The sequence below is a fragment of the Diabrotica virgifera genome, chromosome 10, assembly GCF_917563875.1.
Source record: "Diabrotica virgifera virgifera chromosome 10, PGI_DIABVI_V3a".
NCBI classification, from domain to species: domain Eukaryota; kingdom Metazoa; phylum Arthropoda; class Insecta; order Coleoptera; family Chrysomelidae; genus Diabrotica; species Diabrotica virgifera.
The window spans coordinates 105,453,447-105,477,523 of NC_065452.1; the positions used below are offsets into that span (position 1 = coordinate 105,453,447).

The 24,077-nt window shown below is 32.2% G+C and overlaps 1 protein-coding gene across 1 annotated transcript in view; it reads right to left on the reverse strand.

Annotated features, from left to right (window-relative positions):
- The window catches only part of LOC114332023 (nucleolar transcription factor 1-A), a 73,481-nt gene that overhangs the window by 41,414 nt on the left and 7,990 nt on the right, over window positions 1-24,077 (reverse strand). The window contains exons 2-3 of the mRNA XM_050641482.1: window positions 7,617-7,904; window positions 5,343-5,467 (exon numbers count right to left, since the gene is read on the reverse strand). Of these exons, the coding sequence (XP_050497439.1) occupies window positions 5,343-5,467; window positions 7,617-7,904 (413 nt within the window). The remainder of the gene's footprint in view (window positions 1-5,342; window positions 5,468-7,616; window positions 7,905-24,077) is intronic.

Sequence of the window (24,077 nt, forward strand, 5' to 3'; positions counted from 1 at the left end):
AAGAACTTAAAATAATGTCTACTCGTGCCGAAAAAATTAATTTTTATAATTTGTTTAAAATTTTTGAAGTTATTCTTCTTTAGGCACGAGGGTGAATTTTTACATTCCCTGGCGCATGCGCACACCGACAGTATGATATTAGTCGCTACAACTTTTAAGTTATGTAGCGCAAATAAGGTGTGCGTGAAAAGAATATATTATTAGTGTTTTTAGTAAATATATTTATTATATCTGTCACCGTGATTGTAATTATGTCCGAGAAATGATCGACTGAATACAAAAACGGTGGTAGCTGATCGGTAGAGCATTCGCCTAGGGATCGAGAGGTTCTCCGTTCAAATCCGGACAAATTCTTTTTTTTTTAATTTTTGGTATTCTTTTTGTTCTTTCTAAAATTAGTTTAATATTTAAATACAATACAAAAAAACTGTTTAACCCGCGAGTAGTCGCGTCGTTAGATAGAATCTCACATTTTATCCTTTTTCGCGATAACTTGATGAAAAATTTTGCAATTTTGAAAAAATTTCGTAAGTGCCTCGAGGAAGGGTGTAGTAATGCGTAGGATTTTTTTTTTCTTCTTCTTCTTCTTCTTCTTTTTTTTTTTTGTGGAATTTATGGCTTTGGGGATAGCCAATTAGCTTTAATAATTGTTAGAAATAATATTTCTAACATAACAAGTAAATAAAAATACTATGAAATAAAAATTTGTTGTAAACTCGTATTTAAATTCGTATTTTGAGATAGAATCTAACACGCGACTATTCACGTTACAGAAGTGAGCGCGACTACTCCCGGGTTAAAGTAGATAGGTATATTGATTTCGTCGAAATCATAATATGAAGTTAGATTATATTATAATAGAAGTATAACTTCTTACGTGCGTACAAAGTACACACACATTCTTTTTTTTTTTTTAATAAATGTAGTAATAACTCCGACACTACGGCAATTAGGTATAGGGAATATAACATGAAAAATAATCAGTATTTCTTAAGGACTTCAAAACGTAAAAAATATACAGGGTGTTCCATTTAAAATAAGAAAGTTCATTAGATTTACAGAAAAACGGAAGATTTGACAACAATGTAATTACCACTATAATATCGACGGCATTAAAAGATCCTTACCCACCAAAATCTATAAAAATCGTTTTAGCGGTTTCCGAGAAATTATCGTGTTTCCATACTTTCTCGCTACCCTGTATGTGGGTACAGCTGAACCGAAATAGGAATAGACGTTGCAAACTTTAAACTATGGAAGGGAGCGTTCAGTTGATCGACAACTGATTAGCTGTAGATGTGGATAGTTTTACTATAGAAACGATTCGCGACGTTGATAATTTTTAATAAGTGATTTTGAATTTTCTAATTGTTTTGGCCGACAATTTGTTTAAGCAGAATTTAAACAAATTTCTATCGGTATCACCCATAGAACTATTGCCCCATATCATCCAGCAACGAACGATCAAGCAGAACGATTTGTACAAACTATAAAAAGAACCCTGCGCAGCTCAGCGGGGGAGATCAATAGCTTAACTGATAAACTACTTAAACTACTTATGTACGCGTTTACCGATCACGTTATACACCAGGTGTTAAAAGTTTCACCTCGCATAAGCTTATGTTCGGACAAGAAATTAGAACGAATCGTCATGCAAAGTTAAGAAAACCTTGCAAACAGACCGCTACAGGCCACAACAGGCCTATACCTGGTAGTCAAGTCGCAACATAGGGGGTCCCGTGGGCACTTTTAGCTCACCGCGATTTGATGGTGGTATTATAGGTTTTTTTGGTCACTGAATCCAATGGAAGTGATCTGGAAGCCCAAATGTGGTGCATTTAATTGTTATTAACAAATTATGGTAAAATTAGGTGTTTTCAGGAATTATTAGAAGCCCTGTAAATAACTTGATAGTGTTAAGGTCCTCTCTGGTGTATTTTTGGTGGCTGAATCGAATGCAACTAGTCGCGATTACTTAAAATATGTTCTTATTTGGTTAATAACAAAATAATTGTTTATTCGCCGAAAAGCTCGAAATGCGTTATCTACAGCAAGTTTGTAGTCTTTTCATAGTATTTTTATACGCTAAATCGATTGTCACTAGTGATAGCTTAAACCTCGTTCCTACTTTGTTATGAATAAATTATTGCAAAAATAACGGTTTATAGTACGTTTACTCACGGTTTTTGCTCTGTATTTTAAAAAAACCACTTGGAATGACATGAAATTTGGCATGAACGTAGTTAACATGTCAAACAAAACAATTGATATTGTGCCAATGTGTGCTTTTACCCTGGGGTGAATTTCACCCTGTTTCGAGGGTGAAAAAAGAAACCTTTAAAATAGGTCCGGAATTGGATAAACAAGTGATTAATTCTAAGCAACTTTTGTTCTATACAGTTTGTTCACTAAGTCAATACTTTTCGAGTTATTTGCGAGTGAATAAAATGTTCATTTTTCAACAAATAAAAACCAAATAACTCGAAAAGAATTGACTTAGTGAAAAAACTGTATAGAACAAAAGTTGCTTAGAATTAATCAGTTTATCCAATTCCGGACTTATTTTAAAGGTTTATTTTTTCACCCTCGAAAAGGGATGAAACTCACCCCCAGGGTAAAAGCAGACATCGGCACAATATCACTTGTTTTGTTCGACATTTTAGCTACGTGTATGCCAAATTTCATGTCAATCCAAGTGGTTTTTTAAAATCTAGAGCAAAAACCGTGAGTGAACGTACTATAAACCGTTATTTTTGCAATAATTTATTAATAACAAAGTAGGAACGTGGTTTAAGCTATCACGACTAGCGGCAATCGATTTAGCGTATAAAAATACTATAAAAAAGACTACAAACTTGCTGTAGATAGCGCATTTCGAGCTTTTCGGCGAATAAACAATTATTTTGTTATTAACAAAATAAAACATATTTTGAATAATCGCGACTAGTCGCATTCGATTCAACGACCAAAAATACACCAGAGAAGACCTTAACACCATCAATTTATTTAGAGGGCTTCTAATAATTCCTGAAAAACACCTAATTTTACCATAATTTGTTAATAACAATTAAACGCACCACATTTGGGCTTCCAGACCACTTCCATTGGATTCAGCGACCAAAAAAACCTATAATACCACCATCACATCGCGGCGAGCTAAAAGTGCACACTAGTCTAAGAGCTAGTGAACCCTCCGACTAACGGTCGTCCTGTAAGGCTAGAAAATTTTCTAGTGATAATTCATAGCACACCAAGGCTAAAAACCATGACCTGGCAGGCATCAGCGGTGCACGTGTATCTACCAGGTGAATCGAAAAGTGCAAATTTAGGGGGTAAAATAAACTTTCTCCTGTAAGGTTTAAATTTAAGTATGTGTTTTGAGTAAGTCATTTAGAAGAAATGTGTACAATGACAGGCGATTCTGAAGAGCATAAGACCTTGCCAGGCGAGGGGAAAGATTGGGGGTTTTTCCTAAAATTATTTTTTTTGCATCGAACAAATTTTTTTTAAGTTTTTTGAATCATTCCAAACAGAAAAGGTCTTTAGTGATTTTTCTCTTAAGTTAATAGTTTTTGTTATATAAGCGATTGAAAATTTTGGAAATTGCGAAATCGGCCATTTTTAACCCTAAATCGGACATTTATCTAAAAACTTCAATGTTGCCAAGGTAGGTAGATATTCTTTAAACATTGATTGATGAAATCCCAAAGAGTTTTTTGCAATACGATATCGGAAACCCCTTTGTTTTTTAATTGCTAATCAAGCGGGCGCGACACTGTAGTATAAGTGAGGGCGTTTGAGTTGGCATAAATTCATTATCTCGAGAATGGGCAAATTTCAAGAGAAATCCTCAGACAGGTCGATTTTTATTTTTGAATTAGGAATTTTTAGCATATATATAATACTAGCGACGTCATCCATCTGAGCGTGATGACGTAATCGATGATTTTTTTAAATGAGAGTAGGGGTTGTGTGATAGCTCGTTTGAAAGGTTATTTAATTCTTTATTCACTAATATAAACATTAACATAATTATTTATGCAGGGTGTACAAAAAAAAGTTTTTTATTAAATTAACTTTGATTAAATTTGACAAATTGAAAAAAAATTTTTTTTTGTACACCCTGTATAAATAATTATGTTAATGTTTATATTACTGAATAGAGAAATAAATAACCTTTTAAATGAGCTATAACACAAACCCCTACTCTTATTTAAAAAAATCATCGATTACGTCATCACGCCCAGATGGATGACGTCACTAGTATTATATATATGCCAAAAAGTCCTAATTCAAAAATAAAAATCGACCTGTCTGAGGATTTCTCTTGAAATTTGCCCATTCTCGAGATAATGAATTTATGCAAACTCAAACATCCTCACTTATACTACAGAGTCGAGTCCACTTGATTAGCAATTAAAAAAACAAAGGGGTTTTCGATATTTTATTGCAAAAAACTCTTTGGGATTTCATCAATCAATGTTTAAAGAATATCTACGTACCTTGGCAACATTGAAATTTTTAGATAAATGTCCGATTTAGGGTTAAAAATGGCCGATTTCGCAATTTTCAAAATTTTCAATCGCTTATATAACAAAAACTATTAACTTAAGAGAAAAATCACTAAAGACCTTTTCTGTTTGAAATGATTCAAAAAACCTAAAAAAAATTTGTTCGATGCAAAAAGAATAATTTTAGGAAAAACCTCTAATCTTTCCCCTCGCCTGGCAAGGTCTTATGCTCTTCAGAATCGCCTGTCATTGTACACATTTCTTCTAAATGACTTACTCAAACACATACTTAAATTTAAACCTTACAGGAGAAAGTTTATTTTACCCCCTAAATTTGCACTTTTAGATTCACCTGGTAGATACACGTGCACCGCTGATGCCTGCCAGGTCATGGTTTTTAGCCTTGGTGTGCTATGAATTATCACTAGACAAATTTCTAGCCTTACAGGACGACCGTTAGTTGGAGGGTTCACCAGCTCTTAGACTACACGGGTGTCCCTATGTTGCGACTAGACGACTATGGTAGGGAATTTGCCATGGGAGACAGAGTTCAGGCTAGAATGTACTGCAGTGACCAACAGTAGGTATTTGGAAAGGTGATCAGACGCATAGGTTATTTAGATTATGAAATACGAACAGCTGATCACTTAGATCAGCTGCTCCCGGCAGCTACTTTTATTCGTGTAGTATTTAAGGCGACTAATTTCTACTTTAGTTACTAGTGTTTTATATGTTTCTAGATTAATATAACATTGTTAATGTCATTAGTTATGAATTAATAAAATACTGTTAACATGTCCATTTCTAGTAAACAATAAATATATTACTTACTTTATCCCATTCAAGCACTTCTGCCCTTCTCAAAAATGGTTTCATGTCATTCTCCGGCAGAGCAGCTTCCATCCTTTCCACTAATTCTACCAAATCACCATCAGGCCAAAGGTTCACCCCTTTTTCTAAAATGTAAGATTTGTCTTAGACTGTTTTCATGTTTTCGTTTTATCTACAGCGTGTCTACTTAAGTTGGAAACATATGGGAAACTTTTTTATTATTTATTTTACGAAAAAAAATTATTTTTCATAAAAAGTTCAGCATGCTCTAAAACCTAAAATTCAATCAACAGATATCAAATTTTATTAATATTATACGAGGTATGTCAAAAAATATTAATTTCGTTCAAGGGTAAAGCACCTTTATTTCTCTGAATATGGAAAATTCTTATTATGAAAAGTTGTTTGGAATTGAAAACTAAGATCAAATATGCAATTACATGCTTCTAATTGAAAAGAAAAATATTTTACAATTTTTTCTCAAATTTATGAATACCCAACATCGTTTTTATTTATTACAAATATGATAACTCTTTTATTATTCATTTTACGAAAAAAAAGTTATTCTTCATAAAAAGCTCAGCATAGTGTAAAATCTAAGATACAACCATGATATATCAACTTTGTTTATTTTATACGAGGTGTGTCAAAAAATATGAATTTCGCTCATGAGTATTGTTATGTTCGTGTAAAACTCCCTTAACCATGAATGTAGGTTGGTACTACTGTCATCTGAACGACAGCTGTCATATACTTAATACTGCGATAGAAAATGGAAACCATGTGCATAATTCTTTAAAATAAAGTATTTTACATCGAGTATTATTTCAATACAAATACTTACGTCCTTTAAGTACAAAGGACTTCTTGACAAGTATACAGGGTGTAACAAAAATACAGGTCATAAATTAAATCACATATTCTGGGACCAAAAATAGTTTGATTGAACCTAACTTACCTTAGTACAAATGTGCACCTAAAAAAAGTTACAGCCCTTTGAAGTTACAAAATAAAAATCGATTTTTTTTCAATAGATCGAACACTGTTTGAGGTTTCTTATTGAAAGCGGACATGTGACATTCTTATGATAGGAACATCTGAAAAAAAATTATAGTGAAATTTGTGTACCCCATAAAAATTTTATGGGGGTTTTGTTCCCTTAAACCCCCCCAAACTTTTGTGTAAGTTTCAATTAAATTATTATTGTGGCACAAATAGTTAAACACAATGTTTTTAAAACTTTTTTGCCTTAAAAAGTTTTAAAAACATTGTGTTTAACTAATGGTACTACAAAAATAATTTAATTGGGACGCACATAAAAGTTTGGGGGGGTTTAGGGGAACAAAACCCCCATAAATTTTTTATGGGATGCACAAATTTCAATATAATTTCTTTTTAGGATGTTCATGCCATAAGAATGCCACATGTCCATTTTCATTAAAAAATCTTTAATAGTTTTCGATATATCGGAAAAAAACGATTTTCATTTTGTAAATTCAAAAGGCTGTAACTTTTTTTGTGTGCATATTTGTACTAAGGTAAGTTAGCTTCAATCGAACTATTTCTGGTCCCAGAATATGTGATTTAATTTATGACCTGTATTTTTGTTACACCCTGTAGTACCTTTATATTTCACAATATTTCAATTAGAAGGATGTAATTGCATATTGGGACATAGTTTTTAATTCTAAACAACTTTTTATAATAAAAATTTTCGATATTGTGAAAAATAAAGGTACTTTACTCCTGAGTGAAATTCATACTTTTGACATACCTCGTATAAAATTAATAAAATGTGATATCTGATGGTTGCATCTTAGGTCCTAGGACATATAGAACTTTTTATAAAGAATACTTTTTTCGTAAAAGTAATAATAAAAGAGATATCATATGTGTAATAAATTAAACGAAGTTAAGTATCCATAAATTTGAGAAAAACTTGGAAATTATTTTTTTTTTTCAATTAGAAGCATGTAATTGCATATTTGATCTTACTTTTTAATTCCAAACAAATTTTCATAACAAGAATTTTCGATATTGAGAGAAATAAAAGTATGTACTTTACTCTCGAACGAAATTCACATTTTTTGACATACCTCGTATAATATTGATAAAATGTTATATCTGATGATTGAATCATAGGTTCTAGAGTATGCAGAACTTTTTATGAAGAATAACTTTTTTTCGTAAAATTAATATTAAAAATGTTTCCCTTATGTTTCCAACTTAAGTAGACACGCTGTATATGTATACACACAAAGAAAAAATACATACCTTTTGAGATCTCCTTTTTTTCTATACGTCTCTCCAGTTGTCTAAGCAATTCATTTTCATCCCAATCTGAATCTATACCATCGACATCCTTAATAGATATAGTAACCACATTTTCATTTTTTTCGTTGTCAACTTTCTTACCTTCTATATCTACAATATCCACTTCAACTCTTTTTGAGCTGTTATGAACTTCTTCAAGACCACCTGCTTTACTTGATGTATTTAAACTTTTTGAACTTTTATCATTTTTTGTGTGGGAAGCACCTTCTCTGGCTATCTTATTGGTCTCTGAAAAATTTAGTTTGCTCAGTATTAATTAAAAAGTATTTTCCACTTAATATTTAAAAAAAAAACAACTAGTTATAAAGGTTTAATACATTCAGTAAACATTCTTTTGCAATATTTATAAAGTGAGGGTATATTTAATTAAAAAAAAAGCAAAATATGGTTAAAATGGAAGCAACAATGGGAGAATATTGTTGAAAACTCGCAAATTATGTATTTCCAGATACACTCCTACACCCTAATAGCCCGATCAGGGAACACAAAATTTTACGAAAACCTCCAAAAAATAAAGAAAGGATGAAAATTTGGAAATAGGTAGTTGAAATTGTCTATTATTATATAAGAAAAAGTTTACAATTCCACATCACCTCCATTTTACAAAAATTGGGAAATACGAGGTGAAAAATATTTTCTCGTGACTGAAAAAATATACGTTCAAAATAGGCCCGGAATTGGTTAAAATGACGAATTCTAAGCAACTTTTGTTCTGTAGCGTTTTTTCACCAAGTCAATACTTTTCGAGTTATTTGCGAGTGAATATGTTCATTTTTAACAAAAAAAAAACATGTTTATGGACGGTTTTTCGCAGATAACTCAAAAAGTACTCTAGCGAAAAAATATTCTTAGTAAAAATATAGCTTATAAAAACTTGGTGTAAAAATGGTGTAAAAAAAAATGGTGTACGCGTGAGGTCTGCAGACCCAGTATAAGCAGAGTTGTAGCTAATGAAAAGTAGGTTCTTCTTCGTCAAATTCCAAATCGAATATTTCAATGTGAAATAACCAAAAAACAGAGCACTTTTCGGGGAAAATTCATTACAACTTTTTTAAAGTGTTTAAAAAAAGGTTTATTTTTGTTTTTTAAAAAAATTTCTATCATTAAAAATAAGTGAGTTACGCTCAAAATATTGTTGGTCCCTTTTATTTTTTGGTACAAAAATCGCGAAAATCACCCCCCTCCCCCCCTAATTAGCTTCCTAAATAAAATTAATCGTAACCGCTTCACAAGTTACTTTACTTATGTATTGTTTATATTATCTATAAGTTTCATTGGTTCAAAGTGCTAAGTTTTGAAAAAAATTGGGTTTAAAATAAAACATTTTTTTTATTTGGAAAAAAAATGGAATTGTTTATGGAATTAACTTAAAAATTATTAGTAATACCAAAAATCTTAAAGAGTAATAAAATGTACGTTTTGCTTTTCTGAATATTTTTCCTTTTTTGTTTTCTTGTTATACTAAAATTGATTATGCTATGGCTGTTCAAAATTTGCCTAAACTAGTGATTAGTTACTTGTTCAAGCTATTTTAACTACAGCTTTTTCAAAAATAAGCACTTTGAACCGATGAAACTTACAGATCATATAAATAATACATAAGCAAAGTAAATTGTGAAGTGGTAATGATACAATTTATTTGTGATGCTAATTAGGGGGTGATTTTCGCGATTTTTTTACCAAAAAATAAAAGGGACCAACAATATTTTGAGTGTAACTCACTTACTTTTAATGCTACAAGTTAAAAAAAAACAAAAATAATCATTTTTTTAAACACTTTAAAAAGTTGAAATGAATTTCCCCGAAAAGTGCTCTGTTTTTGGGTTATTTCACATTGAAATATTCGATTTGGAATTTTATGAAGAAGAACCTACTTTTCATTAGCTACAACTCTGCTTCTACTGGGTCTACAGACCTCATGCGTACATCCAAAAACATGTTTTTTTCTGTTAAAAATGAACATATTCACTTGCAACTAACTCGAAAAGTATTGACTTAGGGAAAAAACTCTATAGAACAAAAGTTGCTTAGAATTAGTCATTTTATCCAATTCCGGACTTATTTTGAATGTATATTTTTCACCTTTGAGAGGGGGTATTCCCCTCTATTTTTGAAAAATGGAGGGGATGTAGAATTGTAAACTTTTTCTTATATAATAATAGACAACTTCAACTACCTATTCCCAAATTTTCATTCTTCCTTTATTTTTTTTTGGGTCAGATTGTTCTTTGATCGGGCTATATATCTTGGCCAACAAATTCTTCTCGACAAGTGCCTAAAAACGAATCATGATCGATTTGTGTTGTGCAGCATTTATCTAAGTTTAGCATATTACCGACCCCATCCTGCAGTTGTGGTATAGGTTCTTACACATATCTTAATCCTATTTTCTTTGGCTATAACAAATATTTAGAAAAATCTAATAAATTAATTTTCAAACTAATTGAAATGAAATATTTTCCTTAATTAAATCTATCACACATTTTGGCAACTGCTAATAGATAAACCTTAGAATTTTTAATAAATATTATGAAATATGTTAAGCAGAACTATACTAAGTTTACAATTAAGATGCAGTAGAAATAAACAAACTAAGACACGTTAAATGCTACTAGGAGCACTCCCGAATCATAATTTACAATGTATAAACTTTGGAAATCATGATTTGGGATTTACAATGTATATACATTGTAAATTATGATTCGGGAGTGCTCCTAGTAGCATTTAACGTGTCTTGGTTTGTTCTAATGCATCTTGATTGTAAATTTACTATAAGTTAGTATAGCTTCAGTCACTTATATACAGGGTGATTGATTAGTGGGGTAAAGCTCCGTAGATCCGTTGTAGTAATAGATAGCGATAAAAGTTAATAACAAAAATTGTAGCCAACTTTGAGCTTCACATTACAAAATTAGTTAGACTGTTACAGGGTGTTCGATAACATAGTGGCAGACCAAACTTATGTCTTTTTAAGTGGAACTCCCTGTATTTTATTTTATATTCAAAATCTTCTTAGTTTCTCCTTTACAAAAATATAAAGATTTGTTATGTTATACAGGGTATTTACAACGTTATAACCAATTTTATATGAAAATCGTAACAAGTTCAACTCCCTGTATAAATAAAAATAAAAAAATATGAAAAAAAATTTTTAAGAAACGCTTTTCTTTAGTTACGAGTGACTAAAATTAAAAATATTATGAAAAAATCAACTAAAAAGCAAAAAATAAAAAAAGATGAAAAATCTAACACATTCGTCAAAGAAAAGCGTGGCGCGTGTTCATCGAATAAACGGTTTTCGCCCCACACTTTTCTTTAACGAATGTGTTAGATTTTTCATTTTTTTTATTTTTTGCTTTTTAGTTGATTTTTTATAATATTTTTAATTTTAGTCACTCGTAACTAAAGAAAAGCGTTTCTTAAATTTTTTTTTTCATATTTTTTTATTTTTTACTTTTTAGTCTTTACACTTTTCAAACATTCAAATATATCGTCATGTTTATTAAAATATGTATAAAACATAATGATGTACCAACATGAAAAGTATTCGGAATCGGCAAAAAAATTGAAACTTTATTGTTTATTAATGAAGCATAACGGAAACAATTAACGTAAAAAGTGAAATTATGTATTGTTCATATCATTAGCTATACAATCCGTCAAAGTTTCAAGTTTTTACATTGTAAAAAACAAGAGAATTTAAGCGTTTTCAATTAAAATCGTTTTTTTTTATTTAAACAATTAATAAACATGAAAAAAAAATGTTTATTGACTATTCGTGTATTGTTCCCGTGAATGCATATGTCTGCAAATTTTCATTCATTTGCATTGAAGAAAAGGCAGTCAAATTAACGTCTAAAGATTTGACGCAAACTATTGAACTAAATAAAAGCGTTTAATAAGCAAAACGGCAATGGTTTATTGATGCCATATTTTTTATTTATTGTCAAAATTGATTTATTGTCATAAATGATTGATATTGCTAATTTTCTTTATATTGAATACAGGGTGAGTCAAAACGCAAGTACATTATTTTCTTAGTAATTGTAAATGGAACACCCTGTATTTCATATCACTATCTAGAAGTACCATTACCATACTGTTACACTTCTTGTAAATATCTTTATTCGACTCGAACAGAAATTACAATACTTTAACAAACTGATAACTGCAAACTTCAAAATCTGAATTACAACTGAACTATAAAATGTCAAACACATGTTTATATAGATTCCTGACGTTCTAGACGTCACCAGACATTTCTGGGTTATTCCATGACATCCAGAACATTCTCGTACGTGACTACATCTTCTTTCACGTCGAGGGACTTTTTCGATGTAGGATCAATCTACGGAACTGTCATAACAATACTTTAATTTGTATACAACATTCCCTATGTCTAAATTTATTAGTTTTCGAGATATTTTCAGTTTTCCATGGACCAGTAGCGTGGCCACCCAGATTATCAGAATTTAATAAACTGGACCGATTTTTTTGGAGTTACTTTAAGAACGAAGGTTATAAAATGCCTCCAACAACAAAAGATGAGATGAAAAATAGTGTACAAAGTGTATTTTGAAGTGTTAATTTACAAATGCTTCGTAGTGTAAGTACCTCATTCAATGACATAACTCATTCATACATAAATGTGTTAGGAGGTAATTTTGAACAACTTATGTAATTAAATATTTAACATATTTTATTAAAAGTAGCTTTTAATTTTTTCAAAAATGTTGTATTTTGTGTTCATGTTTTTTTTTTGTAAAATTTTTTACTGATAAATTATTTTTCGTTCTTTATTTGTTACATTTACATACAAAAGTAGTTTTAATTGTTTTCACAAAATGTTGTATTTTGTGTTTTTTTTTTGTAAAATTTATAGCTAATAAATTATATTATTTTTCTTTCTTTATTTGTTACACTTACATACAAAAGTAGTTTTTAATTGTTTCGAAAATTATGTATGTTGTGGTTGTGTTTTTTTGTAAACTTTACTACTAATAAATTATATTTCTTTCATTATATTTCTCATTAAGTAACGCATAAATTCATTATTTCGTGAAACGGCGACTTTGTTAGATATCATACTAGTGACGTCATCAATCTGGGCTTGATGACGTATTCGATGATTTTTTTAAATGAGAATAGGGGTCATGTGATAGCTCATTTGAGAGGGTATTTAATTCTCTATTCACTAATATAAACATTAACATAATTATTTATAAAGGGTGTCCAACAATTTTTTTTAATTAAATTAATTGACACAAAAAGAAGAATGTATGCAATTTATTTAATTCTAGATACATTTTACTGCTGTCAGAAAACAGAAAAAAAATTGTTTGAAAAATAAACATTGATTTTCGCTTAAAGGAAGCTGTTCAAACTGCCAAGAGGGCAAGAGGCAGGTGGGTGGCAGCTTTAACATTGAATTTAAGCAAAAAGCAATATTTATTTGTCAAATAAACATTTTTTTTTCTTTTCATTTTCTTTTTGTCTCAATTATTTTGATTAATTTTTTTTGAACACCCTGTATAAATAAATATGTTAATGTTTATATTATTGAATAGAGAATTGAATACCCTTTCAAATAAGCTATTACATGACACCTATTCTCATTTAAAAAAATCATCGATTACGTCATCAGGCCCAGGTAGATGACGTCACTAGTTTGATATATGCCAGAAAATCGAAATTTAAAAATAAAAATCGACCTGTTTCGGGATTTTTCCTTCAAGTCACTGGTTTGCGAAATAATGAATTTATGCGTCACTTTATGGACGCACTGTAATATGTATATTACGGTATACCGCAAGCTTACCACTCGCGTCACGATTTTTTTATGACGCCAAATACGAATTTAGTATTTGGCGACAAATTTCCATATCAAGCGATGAGAAGTATTCACTTCAAAAAGAACATCAATTTTCGTTGAATACAACCGGAGGTATTGTGACTTTTATAAATGTGTAGTTGTGATTTAAGTTTTTGATAATAAATTCAAGAGGGACAGAATCGCTTTACTTTTAAATTATTTTTGAATTATTGAAGTTTGAATATTTGAATTAGTTTTGAATTATTTTTTGTATAAACATGATCTTTCAGTCGTTTAAATGTTGCTTTTTAAATATTCTAATGTTTATAAACAAAGCCCCGGTGAATTTTTGAAAAAAAAGTAGCTAACTCGAGTTTTAAGGGTCGTAGGGCATTATCTTTTTGTTTCAGTTTGTATAAGAATACCAACATGCCAAATAAAAAAAAAATTAACTTCCTACCCTACATGTTAATGCGTCTGAGTTATTTTAATTGTTTATAAGCTTAAAATAACATTACTTTTTCAAAATTATTTTACAACATTTATTATAAACTTTTTAATCAAAAACTGATCTACAGTAGAACCCCGCAAATCCGAACTAATTGGGGGGACAGCCTGTTCGGATTCCGAAAAGTTTGGATTATCCGAAAGTTAGCATTAACTAGTAGTTCAAAGCTTTTATTGTGATTTTGAGTAGCCAAACGTTCTCGCAAGAGTGTGGACAATATTTTTGGACTCAAGTTGACTATGAGAGCACCAAAGTAAGTTTGTGTTTAATCTTAATAAACACTTTATAAAACCTATATATTAAAATATAATATTTATTTTCAAGAAATTTTAAATGTCAATGTCCTAGTAATCCTACATTGTCCAATTTTCTGGCTTTACTCTGTATAATAAACATGTTTTTAAGTTTTTGTCTTGAATTTTTAAATTTTTTTCACTTTCCGTTGGTTCGGATTTGCCGAAAATTCGGATTCGCGGGGTTCGGATTTACGGGGTTCTACTGTAATTTGATAAAATGTGCCTTTCTCTTTGATTTGATGTCTTCAGAATTTATGTAGACCTAATAGTTCACGTACCGACCCGTAGAGCAGGCAGGATTCCGAAAGGGATATAGCACCACTGACCATCTTCTAACAATTAGGACACTAATAGAAAAAGCTAACGAATACCATATAGATCTGCACTTAGCGTTCGTTGACTACGAAAAAGCATTTGACAGCGTGGAAATGTGGGCAATAGAAAAAGCTATAAACAACTGTCGAATAGATTCCAGATACAGAATGCTAATACATAATATATATAAGAAAGCAACAATGACAGTACAATTGGAAGAAACCACAAAACCCATACCAATTAACAGAGGAGTGCGACAGGGAGATGTTATTTCTCCTAAACTATTTACATTAGCACTGGAAGATGTTTTCAAAACAATGGAATGGACAAACATGGGAATAAACATAAATGGAAAGAAACTAAACCACCTAAGATATGCAGACGATGTAGTAGTCATAGCATCAAGTTTTGAAGAACTACAAACCATGCTAACCGAACTAGCAAATGAATCCGAACAAATAGGTCTAAAAATGAATTTTGCCAAAACAAGAACAATGACAAACACACAAGACAATAGAAACGTAATAGTAAACGACACCACAATAGAAGCGGTTAATGATTATATATATTTGGGACAGATTATAAAAAATAAATAAGGAAAACCAAACAGCGGAGGTAAAAAGAAGGGTCAGATTAGCCTGGGCAGGATTTGGAAAATTAAAATGGGTCCTAAAGAATAAAAAAATACAACAATACTTAAAAACAAGAGTGTTTGACCAGTGCATACTCCCAATTCTCACATACGCATGCCAAACATGGACCTTGACCAAGGCAAACATGGATAAAATAATAAAGACACAAAGAGCCATGGAGAGAGCAATGTTAGGAGTAAAATTGACAGACAAAAAGCAAAACAACTAGGTCAGAAATAGAACAAAAGTCAAAGAGGCAGGTCAACATATAACCAGGCTAAAATGGAGCTTCGCAGGTCATAACGCTAGACAAACGGACAATAGGTGGAATAGCACGATACAACAATGGAGACCATGGACAGGAAAGAGAGCAAGAGGACGACCCCAGATGAGATGGGGAGACGACATTAAAAAGATAGGAGGAACGCACTGGAAACAGAAAGCACTAAACAGAAGCGAATGGAGGAAACTGGGGGAAGCCTATGTTCAGAATTGGACGAATTAAAGGGCAAAAGAAGAAAGAAGAATAGTTCACGCATAATAATGCCATAGATAAAAACTTTTTGGGATAAACAATTTCAATTTTGCAATAACTATTAAGTGAAACTTCTTGAAATTTTAATAGCTGAATACTTGTGATATTGTTGCTAAACTCACGCGACATTAAAGTTTTTTGTGTATTTTTAGAAAAATTATTAATAATTTTCAAAAAATCGACTTTTGAAGCTATTTTCCCAATAACTAAGCTACAAATTAACAATAATAACTTTTCAAACACTCATTTTAAAGAATTTTCTATGCTTCTTCAGCAAAATTGTATCACCTTTCCATATAGCTTACTGGTCTCCACCTTTAATATTTAAAATCAAATAACGATTTTTAATTTTTTAAATATTGCTTATAAGTTTGATCTTTTGCATAATTTTTCTATTGGATATTGTTGTAACTAAATTTACCCAAAGCAGTTCTTAGATACCTGTATCAACGAATGTCACGGGGAATTCCTTAGTTCTCTGGTCTAATAGTGAAAACTAATTCGGGCTTTGGCCTACAATGGATGTACACATATTCCATTGCGTGTGGGCAGAAGGTATTGTTAAAAGTGTAATTAAAGTTTATTTTATATAATTATTATATTTCTTTTTTTTTTAATTGAAACTGTTAACCAAACTAGCAACCAAAAGTTATTTAGATGTAATGAGGAATGTTGGATCTTGTTAGTGTATTCTTCTTCTTCTTTGTGTGCCGTGCTTATTTTCAAGCATTATTATTGTAGTATTAACAAGCTGATGAAATGATTCTCGGTTGGCAGCTATATGAAACAATTCCTCAACCGTTTAACTGATCCATTGTCTAATGTTACACAGCCAGGACAGTTGTTTTCTTCTGGCCCAGCTTTTTTCTTAGATTTTGCCCTGAATGATCAACAGGAGTAAGCGATATTTAGGTCCTCTTATTATTATGACCAAAGTATTGAACCTTTCTCAGTTTTATGATGTTGATCAATGCTGTGGATGGTCTCTAACACACGTTCGTTAGATATGTTAGAGAAATTTCCTCATCAGTTACAATCCTGTAGTCAATCCAGCGTATTGAGCGTAATATAGTGTTTTCTATCTTGTAATTATTATTATTGATTGTGTTCTATTGGCAGAACTATGTGTTCTGTCAAGTTGGAGTCATGTAAAGTTGATATATGAGTAAGAGATGATATATCACTCCGATTCTTAATATCGCCTTTAACATTGATAAAAAAATTTGCAGTTCACATGGGTGATTAAGGGATAATAAAGCAGAAGAAACTATTTCCAAACTAACTAACTACAGTGCAGAGATTCTAAAGGTGCCAGTGGGGGATGGCGTCTATGCGTACTATTATAGTCAGTGTATGAGAAAGTATTCAAAATAATGAAATAACAAATACAGTACAACCTGCCATATCAGACCTGTCATATCCGGACCTCCTCATATCCAGACGGTTCTGCCGTCCGGATCTTCCGAGAAAGGCAGTCCTGCTGTTGGACAACGCACCCTCTTATCCTGACCCAAAAGAACTAAAAAATGGCGAAATAATGTACATATTATAGAATCTATAAAACGTGTCTATCGACGAAAGTTATTGACGGCGTTGATTACTGGAATGTATGAAGGAGAAAACGTTTCAGAGACTATAAAAGAAGTGGTCTTGATATCCAGATTTTTTCATATCCGGATCGGTCTGTCGCCACATTGATCCGGATATGGCAGGTTTTACTGTAATATAAAATTTGTTATTTCATTATTTCAAATCCTTTCTCTCTCATACACCAACTATAATACTGTGTATAGACGCCATCCCCCACCGGCACCTTTAGAATCTGTGCACTGTACTTATATGTATGGTGAACATTTTCGAAAAACAATCCCATTGGTTTGGGGGGAATATCTAACTATAAATGAGAATGACTGGCCTTCATGAAAACAAAAAATTGTTGAGTTATGTGAGCAATTGAACGCGATGCTGGAACAACATTGCAAACACCAAAGCAGATTTTGTCGACAAGTTGAAAAGAACACTTTATTATTACCTATTTTGAAAAAAAGGAATCTTTATGAGCATAATATGATAGATTATAGGATGCATAAAGTAAAGTCTCATAATATTGTCTACAGTTGTCAGTACATTATTTGCACATATAGTTCTATGGAAAACCCAATATGAAACTATTGGCGGTTACAACACTGTTCCAGCATAGCATTCAATTGTTAACAGCTAGTACAGCTACAGCACCTTTAGGGAGATATTTTTCATCTTTTGAATTAGTTCAGTCCAAACTTCGAAATAGGTTGTGGTGTCAAAAAACAGCTAAGCTTGTTTTCCTATTTAAATACCTTAATCAAGTGACTGGACCTCAATATCCTAAGTTTGACTGCATCTGGGAGATGTCACCTGCAGCAGAGGCTACATTGGTATTGAAATCACAATACCAAATATACAAAATAAACATCAACATTTGGATATACACTAGAACCCTGATTATCCATGCAAGGATTATCAGGCGGATTATCCATGCTATGATTTTCCGTTACTGAAATTGCATTTCTGAGGTTTTATCGAAATACTGTCACTGTAAATCACTAGCCAGAAACTGTATACGACGTGAGGGAGACACATAATGCAATATTGATAGAAACAGTGCGCTGGGAATCCCTGGAAATCATTTGCTGCTGTGTATTACCCCGTATGTGTGAAATTTAGTTGCACACTAGAGAAAATTCACTATTCTGCTATATTCTTAACATATTTCTTTGTTTTCAAAATCGCAATAACCAGTGGTAAACGCAAGAGAAATGCTTTAAAGATGGAACAAACATTACAGATTTTAAATAGAAGGGGAAAGGTGAAAATGTCGCATCATTATCATGAATCTATGAAGTTGTCAAGAAAACAATACAAAATTCCATGTCTAAGTCTGATGAGTACAGCACGTCAAGATGATGCAAATACTAAAAGAAGCAGGAATTCAGCAGCAACCTACAAGTTCTCATGAACAAAATCACGTATTACACAATAATATTTGGAAAGCGAGGTCCAGGAAGAAGAACATCCTGGTTAAAGAACCTCGGAACCTGGTTCAACACATCTGTGCAGTTTTTCTGCCTTGCTGCAGATAAAATAAAGATTAGCATGACACTTTAGCAACGAGAACCTTCAGAACAAGTTGATCTTGCGGTTTGAACTTGAGCAGAATATGTCAGAAGATTGAAGTACCTATGAGTTAGTCTGTTTTTAAACCAAGAGGAGTAATTCAAATTTCTCGCGCCATAAAGCTTGTTTGTAATTGGTCCAACCTCAGGCAAGTTTACTCCACTCAATTTTGACACTAATGACATTTATAAAATTCTAACACTTTTGGCATTCCATAGGTTAATTAAGTTATATCAGCAATTTTTTGTATTCTCTGCGTTATTCCTTTAATTTTTAGATTTTTAGTCTGTTTTTATATAAAAAACTGTTGTTTTATTTAACATGCTCTACAGGTTGCTCTACAAAGGCTGATATGATCAACCAAAAAAGAAGATGTATTTGGTGATATTTCTAGTGACTTTCTTGGGTGTGAATCTGTCTTTTTAGTTTACTCCTCTTGGTTTAAAAATAAAGCTTAGTTTAAACTTATGAGACTTATTTTTTCTCTATCTTGTTATCATAGGTATACTGAATTCGCTCTATCGAGATTCACTTTGACACTGACGTTAGTCATTTCTTTTTTGGGAACTTCAGTTGTCAGAAGTGACTGGAAATTACTACCCAACCAACGCACCTGCTCATAGCCAATATTATTAACAGTAAACAGACATAAAAATAGCATAAACCTTACCCCAATCAATAATTATTTATTTACACCATTATAATGTATTGATAACAAATGAGAAAATTATTTATTGTACAAAATAAAAATATTTTGTAGAAATAAACTCCACAAAATTTTATGAGATTAGTAGACACTCCCACTATTTCTAATAATTCTTCTTTTTTTAATGAAAGATTAAGTTGATTTTAGCAGTTAATAGTGTAAGGTAGGAATTTGTGTGTCGTATGTTTCCTATTCCGAATGTGTCAAAGTGAATCTCGGCAGAGCGAGAGAATCTTCAGCATACATAAGTATAGTGATGTGAGTCGAGAATATTTCCAAGCGAATATTTGCGAAAATTGGAAAGTTTCCGAGAATATTCGCCTATAAAAAATGGAAATATTCTCCTGACTGCGAATATTCCTGGAAACTTCAATGGAAAATTCTTGAGAATATTTATTTACATATTTATTTATTTATTTATATACGGTTACAACCATTTACAAAAAAAACAATAGGTTAAAATATAAATTACATACAATAGAGAGAACAAAAAATACAAATTATCAATATAAATAAGTTACTAATACAAATTACACAAACAATCATACCTAAGGACATTAATTAGTGTGGTCGGCGGACAAAAGCAGACAAGTCACTTTTGAGTTTATTATTATTATTATTTTTACAGAACAATAAGTCTTAGTCAATGTTTACTAAAACCTGACTCAGGAGCTTGCTATAAGTTTGGAAAAGGTCAATGTTAAGGTGCTGGTTTGCTAGTCTTTCCGAAAACTTTCGAGAATATTTCCGAGATCTCTTCATAATATTTCCGAGAACTTTCCATAATATTTCAGAGAACTTTTGAGAATATTTCCAAGAGCCTTTCGGACATAGGAGTCAGTGACATGACGTGACGTGAATTTACGTGGAAGTAGCGCTATTTAATTCACACGACCAGCTAACCTACACCGGCTACACCACTGCCAATTGTTTTTAGTTTCTTTTCGTGGTTGAATGATTTGTTGATTTTTTTTTAAATTTAATTGAAAATTGAAATATTAGCTTCATTATTATTATAATTAAAATGTAACTAGTTCCCAAATATCTGTTGCCCGATTTAATAAAATCCAGCTTCAAAACTACCACATGGTTATATCATTAAAACTTCCTGTAAAAAATAGGTAGGGTCCAATCCTTAACTGTATGCATAGCCTTATTGCGTCTAAAAGTGCTTTACAAATGCTTGTGGTCATAGAGGGAGAACATTAAAAATGTTCACGGAATATTAAACGGAACTGTCTGGATAAAATATTTTGGATAAAGTTGCAAAAAGTAGCAGTTGCTAACACCAATTAGGGAGCGTTCAAGTATTACGTAACGCGATTTTTGAAGATTTTTAACCCCCCCCCCCTACGTAACGCACTCTTATGGGAGTTTAACTAACGCCTAACGCAATTTTTGAAGATTTTTAACCCCCCCCCCCCCAACCTGCGTTACGTAATACTTGAACGGTCCCTTATTGTGAAATGGATTACTTTATTGGAAGCCAATATGTTTAAAATATCCCAGGTTGTCGAGGCATTTAAGGATATAGAAAATATTTTTACCGAAAATATTCCATTACTTCCAATCAGTAAGTCTGAGGAAACGAATGCTTATCTAAATTAGAAAAAAGAAAATATCTTTTTTATTTTAAAATAGTTTTAAATAAAATAACATTTTTAGTTTTAATTATAATGACTAATAATATAAAATAATTAAATTTTAAGTAAGGACGTTTAATGTTAACAGATTTTTCTGTAGTCGGAATACTAGAACAATAAATAAAGATAACTACTGATTTGTATGGTTTATTATAAGAATTTGAATAAAAATACAATATTTCCATAAGTTTCGAAAGTTTCCAATATTCCCGGAAAATTTCTGGAAATTTTTCGGCGTTTGAATCTTCCCGGAAATTTTACATCACTACATATCGATACATCAGTATCAGAGTGCACCAACTCAAAAAACATAGTTCTTCACAAATCAACTTTAACTTATTTTCTCTGGGAGCAAATATTTTTAATCTGTTGTAAATGGTTCATTTGTTTTTCAAATAAAACAAAATTTTGGAATTAGTTGTTTATTTTCTGAAAAAATGTATTTGTGTACTTACAAAACCAATTTTGTTTATTTTTAACAGATCACTTGGTACTGGTAGCTTTCCCAGTCTCTGGAAGAAGAGCTTTTTAAAGCCGATTTTTAAATCAGGTGCAAGGAACGACATATCAAACTATCGAGCTGTCTGTCAGAGCTGCCAAAGTTGCTTGATTGTTTGGTTAGTAAGAAACTGACATGGTGTTTTAGAGGCATTTTTAATCCTGAACAATTTGGCTTTATGAAAGGGAGGTCAACAGATGCCAGCCTAGATGCCAGCCATTCAAAAGATGGCGTCAGCTGTGAAACATGCGAAAGACGACGCTCCCGATAAAACGGCATTTAAATGCTGCAAAACGAAAAGTTCTACTGTGGTAATCTGTGTTAAGTGCGGTAGCCTTTTCCACAATTCCTGTGTGAACAGAGATTGGGCCGGAAAAGTAGTTTTCGTCGACAAAAGTCGTATTTACTGTTGTGATGCGGAAGCTCAGAAGACCGAGGTTAAAGAAGACAAAGATAGCCAAAATGTAACACCAGAGAACATAAAAGATTTGAGAAGGTTAGTGGATGAATTAACTGACAAAAACAAGATTCTACAGGAAAATGCCAATCTGTGGAAGGAAAAGTATGAGAATGCCATAAAAAAACCGGAGACTTCACGCTCAAAGAAAGGTAAACATCCTTCGTCCTCTTCCCCGCACCTTTCGCCTGCCTTCATCATATCCTCTCACGCTGACGATGACGTCTCAGGCGCCGGCGCATTGAAACCGGATCAAACGGAGCAGATGGAAACGAAAATCGAACGCAACGAACAACAGTTGGTAGCAATGGATTCGCCAAAAGTCAAAGTCAATAATGTCAACGTCAACGACATGACAAATAAAACAAAAACAAAACAGATTTCGGATTCGGAAATCAATAATTCTGAGTCCAAAATATCTCAACTTCAAAAACATCAGTTAACAAATACCGATGAGAGTGAAACTACTGAAGGTTGGACCATTGTCCAAAACAGAAAGAGAGCAGCCCCTAAAAATCGTAGACCGGCACCAATCAGAGGCACAGCTGCAAGTGTCACAACACTCAAGGTAGCTGAATCACCATCCCCCAAAACTTGGTTCTTTGTAACCGGCTTCCACCCCTCAGTGGACTCGGCAGCCGTTAAGGCTCATTTAATGGAGAATGGAATGAAAGCAGGGTTTATTTGCCAGAAAATGTACACTAAAAAGGATGATCAAAGAAGTTCCTTCAAGCTAGGAGTTCCCACAGATCAGGCAAATGAAATTGTTGATACATCCCTTTGGCCAATTGGGATCTCAGTCAACCATTTTATGAATATCCAGAGCCACCAGGGACAAAAGATGAAGAAGATATAAACTCAAGTGAATCTCCAATACCTCTTAGTGTTTTTCATCTCAATATGCAGTCACTGAGAAATAAGATTGGTCTCTTGGAGGCATGCATCAAGGACAAGAATGTTGACATTCTATGCCTTACAGAACACTGGCTGGCAGACGAGGAAATCCAAACAGTCCATATTGAGGGCTACAGATTGGCCAACTACACGGCAAGGTCACAAAATAGAGGAGGGGGTTCTGCAATCTTCGTCAAAAATACTATATGTTTTAATGTTGTTAATAATGACACTTTTATAATTGATTTTTGTATAGAATATTGTTGTATATGTCTAAAAGATTTTAACTTGTTAGTTTTAGCAGTATACCATAGCCCCTCTGGCCCGTTTGACATCTTTTTGGACTCTCTTGAAGGAGTTCTAGGCACATTAAGCCCAAATAAACAAGTCCTTGTTGCTGGGGACTTCAATGTGGACTTTCTTGTTGACAATGCAAGTGCCCGTAAACTTCAAGGCGTTCTTGAAGGTTTTCACCTAGTCAAGACTATAAATGAATCGACAAGGGGTAATAAGTGTCTTGATAACATTTTGATGGATCCTGGATTGCCCCTGTACTCTGCTGAGGTTTTTGAGACTGGTTTTTCAGATCACAAAGGCCAGATTGTCAAATTTGAGATTCAAAAAAAGGTTACAGGTTTTACTGAGACAACTATGCTTATTAGGCCTATAACTGTAAAAGGTAAGAACATATTTTTCAACAAAGTATCGGAAGTAAACTGGGATTTTATCTATGAAGATAACACTGATGTTGAATTAAAATTCTGTCACTTTATGAATATTCTTGAAAGTTGTTTTTTAGAATCTTTTTCACAAAAAAAATATAGAGTAAGATCAGACCAATCTGAAAAAATCACATGGTTTACAAATGACCTACAGGCAATGCGGGAACATCTAAAATTTTTAGAAGAATTTTATAGGCAACATAAAAATGATAATAACCATCATATACTT